General features: G+C 44.3%; 5 protein-coding genes across 5 annotated transcripts; 2 read left to right on the top strand and 3 right to left on the bottom strand.

Annotated features, from left to right (window-relative positions):
• Positions 1–144: 144 nt before the first annotated feature.
• Positions 145–1,794, top strand: EDB82DRAFT_557175 (3-octaprenyl-4-hydroxybenzoate carboxy-lyase-domain-containing protein; the record flags this gene model as incomplete). Its single annotated transcript, XM_025726203.1, has 2 exons — positions 145–1,203; positions 1,261–1,794. The coding sequence occupies 2 exons, from the start codon at positions 145–147 to the stop codon at positions 1,792–1,794; spliced, it is 1,593 nt and encodes a 530-aa protein (XP_025580793.1).
• Positions 1,795–2,565: 771 nt separating this feature from the next.
• On the bottom strand, positions 2,566–4,155 carry EDB82DRAFT_502513 (uncharacterized protein). The gene is made up of 2 exons (XM_025726202.2): positions 3,794–4,155; positions 2,566–3,735 (listed from the first exon to the last, which is right to left on the bottom strand). Exons 1-2 carry the CDS (start codon positions 4,124–4,126, stop codon positions 2,707–2,709), a joined length of 1,362 nt encoding a protein of 453 aa, XP_025580792.2. The 5' UTR covers positions 4,127–4,155; the 3' UTR covers positions 2,566–2,706.
• A 66-nt stretch (positions 4,156–4,221) lies between these two features.
• EDB82DRAFT_567432 (uncharacterized protein) lies at positions 4,222–5,611 on the top strand (the record flags this gene model as incomplete). Its single annotated transcript, XM_065609849.1, has 2 exons — positions 4,222–4,254; positions 4,698–5,611. The coding sequence occupies 2 exons, from the start codon at positions 4,222–4,224 to the stop codon at positions 5,466–5,468; spliced, it is 804 nt and encodes a 267-aa protein (XP_065463683.1). The 3' UTR covers positions 5,469–5,611.
• Positions 5,612–6,792: 1,181 nt separating this feature from the next.
• Positions 6,793–8,434, bottom strand: EDB82DRAFT_433314 (Aldehyde/histidinol dehydrogenase; the record flags this gene model as incomplete). The annotated part of the gene is made up of 3 exons (XM_065607724.1): positions 6,793–7,383; positions 7,447–7,766; positions 7,963–8,434. The coding sequence occupies 3 exons, from the start codon at positions 8,432–8,434 to the stop codon at positions 6,793–6,795; spliced, it is 1,383 nt and encodes a 460-aa protein (XP_065463682.1).
• A 2,553-nt stretch (positions 8,435–10,987) lies between these two features.
• Positions 10,988–12,420, bottom strand: EDB82DRAFT_431060 (major facilitator superfamily domain-containing protein; the record flags this gene model as incomplete). The annotated part of the gene is made up of 2 exons (XM_025726198.2): positions 10,988–11,823; positions 11,874–12,420. The coding sequence occupies 2 exons, from the start codon at positions 12,418–12,420 to the stop codon at positions 10,988–10,990; spliced, it is 1,383 nt and encodes a 460-aa protein (XP_025580789.2).
• Between the last annotated feature and the right edge of the window lie 1,320 nt (positions 12,421–13,740).

Raw genomic sequence — 13,740 nt, 5'->3', positions numbered from 1 at the left:
CCGACGGAACTACGCCTCAAGGTCCGTAATGAGTGAACTAGGCCTCTGTTGTTAAGAAAGAGCCCTAAGTTCGATTATGACCTTCATGATAACCATTGGGTTTAGCAATACTGTAACTGTATTCTCCCATAATTTGTCATAACCATGTTCCGAACAACCCATCATCAGATTCTATCATCGCTAAAACACACATCAATCAGAATTCGCCTTTATTCTGGCAAAGCATCACTAAACTCGAATCAAGGCGACCCGCAACTTGACTTCCGCAGCTTTGTGGAGGTTCTTCGCAAAGATGGAGATCTTGCCGATATTTATCAGGAAGTTGACCCCAATCTCGAAGTTGGGGCGATTGTGAGAAGAGTCAGCGAAACCAACGCTAAGGCGCCGATTTTCCACAACGTTAAAGGTACTCGAAATGGCCTCTGGAAGATATTTGGAAACGCTGCCAGCCTTCGAAATGACAGCAAGTTCCGATACGGTCGAATTGCGCGTAGCCTCGGTCTTCCCCCTGACTCAAATTGGAAGGATATCCTCGAAAAGATGCGCCTTGCTACAACACGAGACCCCTTACCTCCAAATATTCTTTCGACAGGCCAATGCAAGCAAAATAAAATCTTTGGCGATGACATAGATCTCACGAATTTACCAGTTCCGCTGCTGCATCAAGGTGATGGCGGCAAATATCTTCAAACCTGGGGGATACATATCTTAGAGACACCAGATAAATCGTGGACGAACTGGTCTGTCTTTCGAGGCATGGTCCATGACAAGAGACGTTTGTCATGTCTCGTCATTCCAGGACAACATAACTCTATGATCAGGGATCAGTGGTTGAAAGTTGGAAAAGACAAGGTCCCCTGGGCTTTATCTCTTGGCGCTCCACCAGCAGCAAACATTGCTGCATCAATTCCTCTACCCCCTGGTGTTTCAGAGGGAGATTATGTAAGTGCACTTACTGGGAAGCCACTTGACATGGTGAAATGCGAATTGAGTGATCTTGTCGTACCCGCAAATAGCGAGATCATCCTTGAAGGCACATTCTCTCTCAAGGACAAGGCTCTTGAAGGCCCATTTGAGGATTACATCGGTATGCACTTTGAGGGTGAAGCTGGAAATCAACCCATATTCACCGTGGATGCTATCACCTATCGCGATGGTGCCATTCTGCCCGTTTCCGTGCCCGGCCGGCTGACAGACGAATCGGTAAGTTTGCAAAGCCAAGTTCTTCTCTAGGGCTGCATACTGACTATATTATTATAGCACACAACGGCTTCCATGGCGTCAGTCCAGTTATTGGAGACGTTGCAAGAACATGATCTTCCAATCAAAGACGCAGTCGCCCCCCTGGAGACCCTTGCAACTTGGTGCATACTACAGGTTGACAGTAAGAAGCTTGCCGTCATGAAGACGAACCCTGATGACCTCTGCACAACTATAGGCAACATAGCCTTCAATTCTAAGTCAACCATGTTAATTAATCGCATCTTATTGATCGGGGACGACGTGGACATACATGACTGGGCAGATGTCATATGGGCATACACGTCCCGTTGCCGACCAGGTATTGACGAATATGTGTTTGACGAGGTGATGGGTCTTCCTCTTACTCCATATCGGAAATACGGTCGCGGAAGTTCTGTTAAGGGAGGCAAAATGGTATCTAACTGCCTTTTAGCTATGGAATATGATGGAGGAAGAATCTTTAGATCTGTGGACTTTCGATCTTCGTATCCGCCAGAGCTTCAGGAGAAGATTGAAGGGAGGTGGACGGAAATGGGCTTCGATGCAGTTTAGTAGATTAGAACATATATATGGCAGATGGTTTCGTTGCTCCTCCCGAATTTAATATTTTATTGCATATTAAGTCATGCTTCGATTACGATGGTCCCGAATTCTTCAGTCTTAGATACATCTAAAAACATAGAGCGTTCTTGAATATGCGCAATATGAAACCCTGAACGTCTGAATGCAACACAGCAGTTATTGTAACTGTAGCTCCAGACTACTCTTGTTGAGGCTCAACGACTTGGGAAAATCGAGGGAGGACGGAAAGAATAATGCGTATCATCGCTTTATTAAGCCGCCTTTTGGTCATCGCCTCAAGTTCCGACGAACGTGTCGTTGTCGCAAATTTTACGGAAGCACAACGCTGTGTGAAGTATCATACAGATTCGCAAACCGGCAGGATTAGTGTCACGCGTTAAGGAACGTTATTCGACTGGTTATGAGGCCGTGACATGTTTGAATGGTGATTGACAATAACTTAAATCCTGCTGAAATGGATGCACAAACACATACTTCAATATAAAACAATTTGCTTACAATAACCACAGTTTCCAATATTAATTGTTAGGCTTTTTGGAGTCATATGCATTGGCGTCGTCGGTGGGCTGGATATATGGAAAATTGTAGTGGACAATATATGATATTGTGAATATCAAGTAGTGGTATGGCTATTGGATTATAATATGTGATCCATGATGTTACTCAAGGGCTCTTTAATTTGTGCCCAGCTTTACATGTGAAGCTATAGCAAGTGCCATCATCCAATGACCACTCATTGCAGTCCCTTCCATTGACTGTAGGTGCATATAATGTCGTGAAAATATCAAGACAATGCTGTGTTGGTCCATAAGCAGACGAAACAGATCACTATTTATTCAATTCTTTCACAGAAGGAAGCCTTGGCATAAGGGAATATTCGTATCAGATATTCCTATCAAATGTTTGCACAAATTCAGGATAACCCCGCTCATAAATAGACGCCAGAACACCATCTCTCCAAACACCCACGATTGGCAAACAGCGGTTTTTTGGATCAGATAGTACATCAGCAATGTCACCCTCGACAAGAGCCAAATCTGCCTTCTTTCCAACCGAAATCTCTCCTCTATCCTCGAACCCAAACCGAGTAGCTGTAGTAGACGTAGCAGATTTGAGGACATCTTCGGGCGACATGCCGATCTCATGGGCAAAAAGGTACATCTCAATATGTACCCCAAGACCATATGCTACACCGAACCCTTGACCAGCACAGTCACTGCCTGCTATCAAAGGGATACCTGCCTGGTACAGCTTTCGCGTGGTTTCATACGCGTGCTGTACACCGGCTCTTGGGCGCTCTGCCTTGGCTAGTCCAAGTGGCTTCTCGAATGTTTTCTCAATCAGCATACTCTGAGCAAAGGGGTCTGTTCTGAATGTTTGCTGCCATTCCTGTCGCTCGGCGGTTTGCGATGCACATAAGCTCAGCGTTGGGTTGCAGTGAACATTGCGCGACTTCATAACCTTGATGAAGTAGTCATTAGGAGGTTTGTCTAGGAAAATATGCGTGAAGCCGTCGACTCCAGCCTCGAGGAGATCCATGGCGCCACTATAGCTGAGGGCATGACCAACAGCAATGACTCCCGCGTCATGAGCGGCTTTTACTATAGCGTTTTGCACATCTATAGAAGGTGACGGTAGTTTCATGCCGAGGGTGTCTCCCAGTTCGTGAAACATCTTGATATATGATGCGCCATGCTGATTGACCTGCTGTTGGACAAATGGTTTTGCATCATGACCTGTATTTATTTTGGGCCAGGCCGAGACGATGGCGTCTAGAACTTTCTCGCCCTGAGGAACTGACTCCAGTTCCTTTTTCATGACGGGGATAGGCCATCCTCCTTCGACAACCGCTCCGATTCCAGCGTACTTATAATCCGAGTACCTAGCCTTGTTTTTCGGCTCGGCAACCCACTACATTCATATTTAGTCTTTCACATAATCATCTGTGCCAGTCAAAGTACAAACAAACCTGTTTCAGCCGCATGATATCTTCCACTTCGTTATGCATATCGCATACGGTTGTGACTCCAAAGCGCAGAGACTGTTCAACACTGTTGGTGTTACCAGCAAGGGCATGGATATGGGCGTCAATCAGTCCCGGGATGAGCGTATGCTGTGGTCGAGAGATCCTCAAGGTATGTTGTCCGATAATTCTGTCTGGCTTGCCGCTGCCAACATCGGCGATATGTCCGTCACGAACATAGACAAAGCCATTGGCAATAAACTTATGACCGTCAAAGATTTTGACATCTTCGACAATGAAGGTGCTTATCGATGACTGATTATCGCTCGTCTCTGTCATGCTTGGATCAATAAACGCACGAAAGGTTGCGTGAGTGAGATGAGCTACAGGGAATGGGCCCCACTATATGAAACAAGGTAGGCTGACATTTGTTCATGCCGGTTCCGGAATCCAGCTTCGGAATCCGGGTTCGGAATCTGGGTTCGGAATTGTTTCATGCTCCACTCGGGTTCCTTCTAACGTGTTGAACCAAAATCCCACCGATCCAGACCCGATTATTAACGAAGTAGACATTCGGCACAAATGTGATGCCGACGTACGAGGGAAATTAGGAGATATGCTACATTGGTCTGACAAATCGACCTCTTGCTCTTCATTTTATAGTTCGTATCTTAGGAGCTACGTAGCTGCTCAGACTGATATATAGATAGTATCCCATAGCCCGACATATACCTGTTAATCTCACCTCAACTCAACATTACCCTTATAAGTCCAAAACTATCTACCTACTTTCCCAGTAACACTTACTTGCTACAAGTTCATTATGGCAATGGGTGCGTTTGAATAGCAAGGTGTCCCTCGATCACAAACAAGCTAACTATAGATAGCTGCTTCTCAAATTCCCTCAAAGGCTGTCACCGGTTATGGTGTTGGAGAAATCAAGGCTAAGGGAGCCTTCACCTCCGAAATCACGTTCTCCAAGGCCGGCTTGTCTCTGTCGGACATCATCAACTCCCAGTACCCGCAGAGCTTGGAGATGATGGAGCGCCCTGGAATGCAGCTCAAATATCTTCCCACCCGTTTTGATGAAGTCACTGGTAAGCTCCTCACCGGCGGAGCCTATCTATTCGACAAGTGGGAAGAAGCTGTCGACTATAGCCATTGGACGTCCAATGAGTATACAATTGATGAGGAAGGAACAAAGTTCTGGAGCCAGCCGGCGTTTGATTCACCTGTGCGCTTTGCTTGGAAAGTTATTGGTGCGCATAATTTCGCCCCTATCGAGCATCATGCTATTGGACACTTCAAGCGCTGGTCTTATACCTCCAATAATATCGAGGCTTATCTGCATGAGGTTTATCCTCAAATCAAGTCTATTGCAGAAGCCCAGGGGGCACTTGCTGTTTGGTTGCTGCATCAACCTGAGGATAAGATGATCGCCGTCCAGCTGGCATATCGCAAACCTGCTGAAGGGGTTTCTCTCAACGACTATCTGGTTCAAGTCAAGCAGAAATCTGGGTTTGACCGGTTGTTGGCAACGAAGCTTACTGCGTTAGTAGAGTTTGATCGTGCCAGTATCCTTTTGACCATATGGCTCCCCCTTTCTCTGGCAAAGGGGGGAGCCGACCATATAGTCCCGAACTACCCAGTGGTTCCAGCTATTCAGACGGGTACTGCCTAGGTAATGTATTACTTGGCGGCAAGCGTGTGAGAGGCCATGATGGAGGACAAGAACATAACAATACTTATTGCACTCCAATGCTGAGAATATCGGCATCAACTGTCTTACCTAGTTCAAACCGTTCATATAGCTGATACAAACGCCCGTTGGCTCGACTTACTTTGCTACATCAGAAGTCTAACTGTGTTCGGGAATTAGAAGCGATGTTCTATTAAGCATGAATAAGAATCACTGTAATTCCCAATAACGTGTGCTCGGACTAGCTCATGAGCCTGACACGGGCTCCCCTGAGCCTTATGTATTTCTTGATATTGATAACATTGCGATATAATGTGTAAGATAAGCAAGTGGTCTAAAAGACTCTCATTCTCCAACATTTTTATTCAATCAGATACCGTGTACTTCTCAATGACCCAGCATGTAGCACGTCACACTCTTTAAGTGAGACCGGAATGCATCTTGCACTCCAAGCGCTTGAAAATAACCCAAAAACAAGTTTTCAACATGCCGCAAGTACCTGCAAAGTTAACCGCTTAGCCTTACGTCGCTAACATGGCATTCAATCACAACGTAATACTTTCCAAAAGTCATGGGGACTATCTAATCTAGAAGAATATACTATAATTTAATCTGCTCTTGGCCTAGCTTCACGAGGGTTCTCCTTCGTAACTGCGTTTTGCGGAAGAAATAGCTAATTCCCTGGGGGCTGCATTACCTGTCAGCAACCGCTAGGATTATAACGTCGTAAAGCAATAAATAGGCTAAAAACCTATTTGTTATAGAAATATAACTACTAAAGAGTAAAATATAAAGATTCTACTATTATTTATAAGTAGTTTAGGCTTATAGAAGATATTATTATAAATATCATATCTAATTAAATGATACTAGAACTTTAATAAGACTAGTTTTAAAATAGGTATAATTATAATTAAATTAGTTATTATAATAAGCTGAAATTACTAGATATATAACCAGCTGGGCCTAGAGTGGCTGAAGTACTTTACTTAATCTATACCTAAGTAATTAAATAGTCGCTATTATTTCCTGATCCTTTATAGCTATAAAAGCCACTACTCCGCCAAGTTTAGGAGATATTGCAATGGTATTAAGATTATCACGGCCTATCTGCCGCCCTATTCATCTCATCAACTCCAGCCACCTAATTTCGGGTGATTTGGACCGCTTAAAGGCATATGGTCGAGAACTAGAGCATCTGCTTAGAAGGTCCGCTGTTACAGGCACAAGTCATCATACGCAGGATAATGACGCAGGACACTAACAGCGACACTTTGGAACATTGAGACAATGAACTCTAATCTTATCAATCCATCCAAGTAACCGACTTGAAGTAAAGAAACTCGTCCAACCCCTGGTAACCGTTAAAACGACCAAATCCACTATCCTTCACACCTCCGTGAGGGAGAGAGTATTCATCATGCACCGTCATAGAATTAATGTGTACGGCCCCTGACTCCAAGCCATCGGCCAGCCGGAATGCCACCCTCAAGTCCTTCGAGAAAATGGCAGCCGCTAAGCCGTATTCCGTGTCATTCGCTAATTCTAAGGCTTCCTTTTCTGTCTTGAAAGTGAAGAGAGACACACTGGGGCCGAACGACTCTGATGCGTATAGGTCCATGTCCTTGTTGATATTGCCAAGGACCACAGGTCTCATTTTTGTATCTGTCTCATAAGCATGCTTATCCTCAAAGATCTTCAGTGGTTGTGCGCCTTTGGATATAGCGTCTTGAATGAGGCCCCGGTTACGAGTGGCTGAGGCTGCAGTCACGACGGCAGGTGTGTCATCCGCGGCACCGAAAAGCTTTCTGATTGCTTCACCAAGACGTTCCTGGAACTCAGATGAGATAGATTCGTCAACCAGGATACGCTCCGTGGACATGCAGATTTGGCCAGCCTATATAAGTCCTTGTCAATAACATCTTCTCAGTCATACACTTGGGAGTTCAGAGTCACATACATTGAGGAATGCTCCCCGGGCGCAATGAAGAGCAGCTTGGTCTAGATCGGCGTCTTTGAGTACAACCGCACTCGCCTTTCCGCCAAGTTCCATAAGCACAGGCTTCAGATGTTTCCCTGCGAGAGAGGATATAATTCTCCCAACCCTGGTACTGCCTGTAAAATTAATCTTCTTAACATGCGGGTGCGAAACCAGGGTATTTATAGTACTAGCCGCCTCGGTAGGTGAATGAAATATCAAGTTCAGGCACCCGTCTGGCAAGCCGGCCTCTCGCAAGACATCGGCGATCGCCCAATAACAACGGGGCGTAAACTCAGAGCCTTTAAGAACAGTAGTGTTTCCAGCAGCCAAGGCAAAAAGAACAGATCGAAGTCCAAGATGAAAAGGAGAATTCCTTGTAACAGTGGACATTAGCAGAGCTACTAAGCCATGGCATGACTCCCCAAGATTTATCTTACCAAGGTGCAATTCCCAGAACGACTCCATAAGGTTTTTTTTGCACTAGAGCTTTCATACCTTCATGGGTTGACTCCGGTGCAAACGCTTGCACAGCCCCAGCTATCCTACCAGCTGTGTCTTTCAACCCTTCAATTGTCAGCCCAAGAACGAAGTCTTGGTAAAATTTATTGGCGCCTAGCTCGAGATGCATATATCCGCCGAGCTCTTCACGCCTTTTTTCTATTATCTCAGCTGCTTTGAGAAAAATATCGCGGCGATATGAAACTTTGGTTCGGGACCAGTCGTTGAAGGTGTCGTGGGCATTTTGCACAGCTTCCTGCACCTGATGCTTGCTGGCACAAGAGAAAGACCATACTTCTTTACCAGTCAAAGGGCTGATGACAGGGGAAGATTCAGAACCATGCACCTGCTGACCATTGATTATGAGCGGGATCGTAGGCTGGGTCGCTGTGCTTCCATATCGTCTATAAAGAGATAGGGAATGGCGGCTTGAAAGGGCAGCTGCCCGTTTGATGGATGCTGTCAGCATTGAAACTAAGTTCTAAAATATTATAGAGGGTAAATGCGAGGTTAGGATCCGATGTGAGACGTATCTATGTAGAATAGTTGTATCTATATGATGTCTGAGTAGCGATGACTCGAAATTTTGGGGACGCTATTCCATGCCTCTGTACAGACCCATTATTCCATTAAATTATGCCAGCTTCCGTCGCAATGTGTCAGTTTCCATCGGAATGTGTTAGTTTTCGTCGGAATGTGCCAGCTTCCGACATTCAGTTGCAACTCACTTCCGAAGCTACCGGAACCTCGGATTTGAGATAGAAGCAATGGAACTCGCCAACGGAAATATTCCTAAGGTCTCATTGACTTTCCCATGTTAGGTTATCGAGTTACACTATACAGGAAAGGCCACAAAGTTCCGTCTGGAAACTAAGTGAGGAGTTAATAGGCCTATGGGTATCTGTAATTCTAACAATTCAACGGGTCCAGTCAAAATGACGAAATGCAGTGCGGCTATTCCTCTATTGCATGCTATAGTGTATAAGTCAAGATAATATAGAGCCTCATAAATATTAAAGTAATACTCCAATGCAAGTTTTAATTTACCCTTGGGCAAAATAACAAGCCGGTTAAGCCTATTAATAACTCGAAGTGAATTTACACCTTAAGATTATTTAAACCCTTCGATAAAAAAAATAGCACTATTAAACTATACAGCATAATATTATTAAAATAAAGCAGGTTAAAATAGCTAGAAGCAGTCTTCATTAGGATCCTTTATATATAAACTATTTGAAAGCTAAATTATAGTATTATAAATGTAACGTTTAGGTATTATATGGGGAAAACAGTCTGTTCTAGGTTTATATTAGTAGGATTATAGTATATAGTCTAAGTGTAGCATAACGTCATGTCTCTTCATAGTCAATAGAACTGGTGTGGCATATTAATGTAAAAATGTTTTATCAACAGCTGGTGAGATAAGTTCTATGAAAGTGCTGATGAATGTTGTTTATATACCTGTTAGGTGACTCAAGTCGTGAGTCGTCGCTATGTCAGGCTCTGTATGAAGGATCAAGGTTGTAGTTAGTCTAGACGTGAGCCACTACATAATTGGTGAAAGTGTGATGGGGTAATACCCGGCCTAATGGCTAATGTCATAACAAGAAAAAGTTCAAAATTTAAAAAAAAAATAACTTCAGTATAGTTATTAGGATTGAGGCTATATCTTATAAGTAGCCATTTTATACACCCTCTTGAAAGGTCATAGTAAATTTACCCTTTAAGACTAGTTTAATCCTCATATAGACAGAATAGTATTATTAAACTAAGGTAGCCAAAAAGTGCATCACATGACCTATTAGCTATCTGTCAACGACACTAGGCCTGGTTAGGAAAACACAAAAAGCAGACGCTTCTTTGAGGGAGGGAGGGGAGAGTCTCAAAGTAAAAGTACAATCAAGGACACTAAGGCGCATACGATTCGTTGAACAATATCAATTCCTACAGTGGCTACTAGATATAATGATGAGATAAACCATGTCGATTGTCGATTGTAGATTGTAGAGACCAGATGAGGGCATATTAAGGCTGTAATCAATCTATCCGCCGCGGCGCTCAGCAGGCTCTAATTTGGATCCTCTTACTTTATATAATCCTTGTGAATAGTTAACTGCTATAATGCAACAGACAGCCTAACTAGATGTAATACACGAGCCAACAGGACTGGCGCCGACGTATCTATGACGTCCTGTTCAAGGGGTTCCATGGGAAAAGTGTCGCACTAAGCGTGCTTTAAGGGTTAAAGTAAATGTGTTAAGCGGCAGCAGATGTGTTGATTGATTTTACCTTCTTCTTTTCTTGTGTAGGGTATTCTATGTTGTTTATATTGCGCAGTAGTGCTGGGTGAAAGTATGCTTTTTGAAACTCAATTGTTTATTATTAATATGAGAGTTCTTTTCGGGTTTATATCTCTAGATAATTTTATCTACGACTTTCAGACTAACAGTCTAAATCCTGAAGATGAGGGGGATTCCCGGATTTTCTAACATTCCATCCCGTAGAGTTACTTAAAACATATAGCTAGATTACTAATACAGTGGTTTCCCGAGGCCGTGAAGATTATGTCTACTATGCGACAGAAAGCCAACCGAGGCAGATGTTTCGGCCTGGAGACGAATCTACGCTTATGGCATACTAAAAACTTATCTGAAGGAGGGGAAAGCTGATTGCGTTGTTTGTCGGGGTCACCGGGTAGGTGCAGTCAAGGTCAGGAAGTTTAAAGAAGCCTTTGGCGCCCATTCTCAATAAGGAGCAGTGTGTTGTCGCGATTTGTAACTCAAAGTATTGTCGGAATATCTACAATGGGCTAATTTAGATGGAGAATAATATACCTTTTCTTCTCGCATTTCAGTTGGGCAGACATACCTGGAGTGACCTGGCGGGAGCCTTTCGATGATTGAGGGAATACGATTTCCTTCATATACACTTTAAAGTTGGGGCAGATGTTGGGCTCGGTACGGCCGGAAGGTTCTCCATAGCTCGTGGGATAGACATACTTTCCAAGGAATCATCAATACATTTAAAAAACAACAGCAAGCTTAAAGCCGGTGTTGTAGAGTCTTGCTGCAAGGATAAACGTAGTGCCAGCCAGACAAAGGACGCCAGCAAAAACCTTAACACCCGTCCACCCACCAGCACCATCAATGATTGCACCACTGAGAGGGCTCGTCGTAAGACCACCGATGGAGGAGACGGAATAAAGAACACCCGTACGGAAGCCGATTTCAGACATGCGCGAAATCTGCGCAACCAAAGGGGAGATAAGTGAGACATAGGCGCCAGAACAGAGGCCAAAAAGCGCAGCAAACGCGACAATTCCGCCTGTGGTGGTACAAGGAATCCAAAGAGCAAGGATCCAAATTGAAGTAAGATAGCATACAATGGTGAAAGTATTGTAGCAACCAATGCGATCCGCTGCGAAGCCGGATAAGATACGCCCAAAAAGACTTCCTGCGTTGAGTATAGGGATAAGATAATTGGTAATAGATGCGTCTACACCGATCTCGAGTGCTTGGACAGGCAGATAAGTAATTGGAATATAGATTCCAAAAGTAAAGCAGAAGAAGCCTAGAAGGCATAAGATAAACCCCGGCTCCTTGAATAGCTGCTTTATTTGATTGAGGCTAAATTTGGCCGGTTGAGGTCTGCGGTACGCACGCACCGTTAGATTAGCAATGATGAGGAGGCTGAGGATAAGGAAGGCGCAGATACGCATGGTCCAGCTGTAGCCAATGTCTTTGATGAGGCGAGCAACCATGATTGGGAAGACGATGCCACCCAGACTTGAGCCTGTGGCCATAAGGCCGAAAGCAGTTCCGGTCTTTGTGGTGAACCAATCGTGGATAACGTTTAAAGCTAAGAAAGAATTAGCCTTTGTTTAAAGTGAAGGCAAATACTATTCTTACCAGGTTGGAAAATGGCAGCAACGCCAATAGCAGAACAGACACCCTGGCTAAGTAGAATCTGATAATACTTAGTAGCGAGGGATGTCATCATTAGGCCGAAAACATGAAGAAGCGATCCCCCAAAGACCAGATACCGAGGACCATAAGAATCATACAATTTGCCGACAATAGGTCCCATGGCCATCATGAAAAAGATCTGAAGCGAGGGAATCCAGGAGATAGTACTCGGTGAGTAATTGGGGAGTAGTTCATTCTGATAATATTCCTGAAATGCTCCGACACTATTGATCCAACCAAAGCTGCAGAATGAGGCACACCATGCTCCTAAAACGACGAGCCAGGCGACGCCGCCGTTAGGGGGTTCTGGTTGCTGCAAGGCCAGGGGAAGATTTGCCTCGAGCTCCGGCTCTTTGCCGGCGTTCTGCGCTGTATTAGGCTCAACGACTTTGGTCGTCTTGGCCATAGCACCCTCGTCCTGTTGGAGATTCATGCCTGTTACCTGTGAAGTCAGGGATGACGTTACTAGATCGTCGCTATGTGTTAACATGTTACCGTGTAAATTCAGAGATTGGACAGAATGAAATGAAAGGGTTATCGAGTTGAAGTCGACTTGATGGTGAACGGTGATGTGAGGAAGTTTTCTTTTCTTTTTCTTGGAAACTTGGGTGGCGCTAGGGTCTTATGTACACTGCCATATAAACCACAGAAATCATGGGGTAAATAAACCCTCAAGAAGTGAATTTCACGGCTTCAATACGATGATCGCCGAAATTAAACTTTCAGCCGTATACTCATAAAACTCGGGATTATCGGCACATAGAAAACGCTGTTGCAATATGTTCCTTAGCTGGTCACCACTAGTCTTTGCACTTCGCCTATTGAGCGTCTTGTATGTACAGGTAATCGTGCAGGTATACGTTCTTAGACCGGATCAATACGGAGGAATCATAAATGTCTTAGCGTACCTGCTGGCCCTATGTGATTTGTTCTCTCGGGCATAAAACACTCTACATATCTATGCTTCCATAGTTGGTTGTCTCTAGTTCATGTTCCGATTTTCGGAACAGGGGATTTGCCGGAACTAACTTAAAACTTTAGAACAGTCTTACGTTCCGCTCCCTTTCGGGTATTCCCTTTCCGTCTTCCCTTTTCCTGCTTTCGGCCATTCTATAGCACACAATGCAGGCTTTCTAATCATACTCCATACGCCAAACGGATGTGAATGGTTTATGGTTTATAATCTTTTCTCGTTTGTCGAACTAAACCATATACTGTCTATGCGGCAAATGATGCCAAACCGGTCAATAGCCCACATCTTCCTTTAGAGCGCTGATGCTTCCCTTCTTTGCTATGTACTCATATGGTTTAACCTCGTCTATTCATAGCCTCGCCGTTCTACCACTGCTAATCCAGCTCTCCAAGTACTCCACCTTTTCAATTGTCGATGCTCCAAAGAGCATTCGATCCCACGAAATTATATGCCGCGATCCAGAGAGTCTATGCTTAGGGTCTGCAGATAAGCCTGGTATTGAGAGAATGTATACTGCTATCTTTAACAGTTAGGAAAAGTGATCATTTTAACCATCATAGAGCCACTAGTCAAGGGGGAAGCAGTCAATCGGAATAGGCGGCTGAGAGGTGTAGGTTTTGTGTTCGTAAATGCCGGGCTCTGTGCCTGTAATATTAAGTTCCTTTGCAAGCTGGTTATACCTATCCAGTTCCAGTGCAGGAATAACGGAAGGGGTAGTATAAACGGTTGGCAGGTTCTTATATTCGCCGTCCTTCAACTTCTTCACCCCTGGCAAGATCTTCTTATGCCGGGCCTTTAGCCAATGTTTCTATTTATAAACCTTTCCTCAGGATAAAT

Source organism: Fusarium venenatum (genome assembly GCF_020744135.1).
Source record: "Fusarium venenatum strain MPI-CAGE-CH-0201 chromosome Unknown EDB82scaffold_3, whole genome shotgun sequence".
NCBI lineage: Eukaryota > Fungi > Ascomycota > Sordariomycetes > Hypocreales > Nectriaceae > Fusarium > Fusarium venenatum.
Note: the sequence above shows the minus strand (reverse complement) of the source record. Positions and strands in the feature narration are given on the sequence as shown.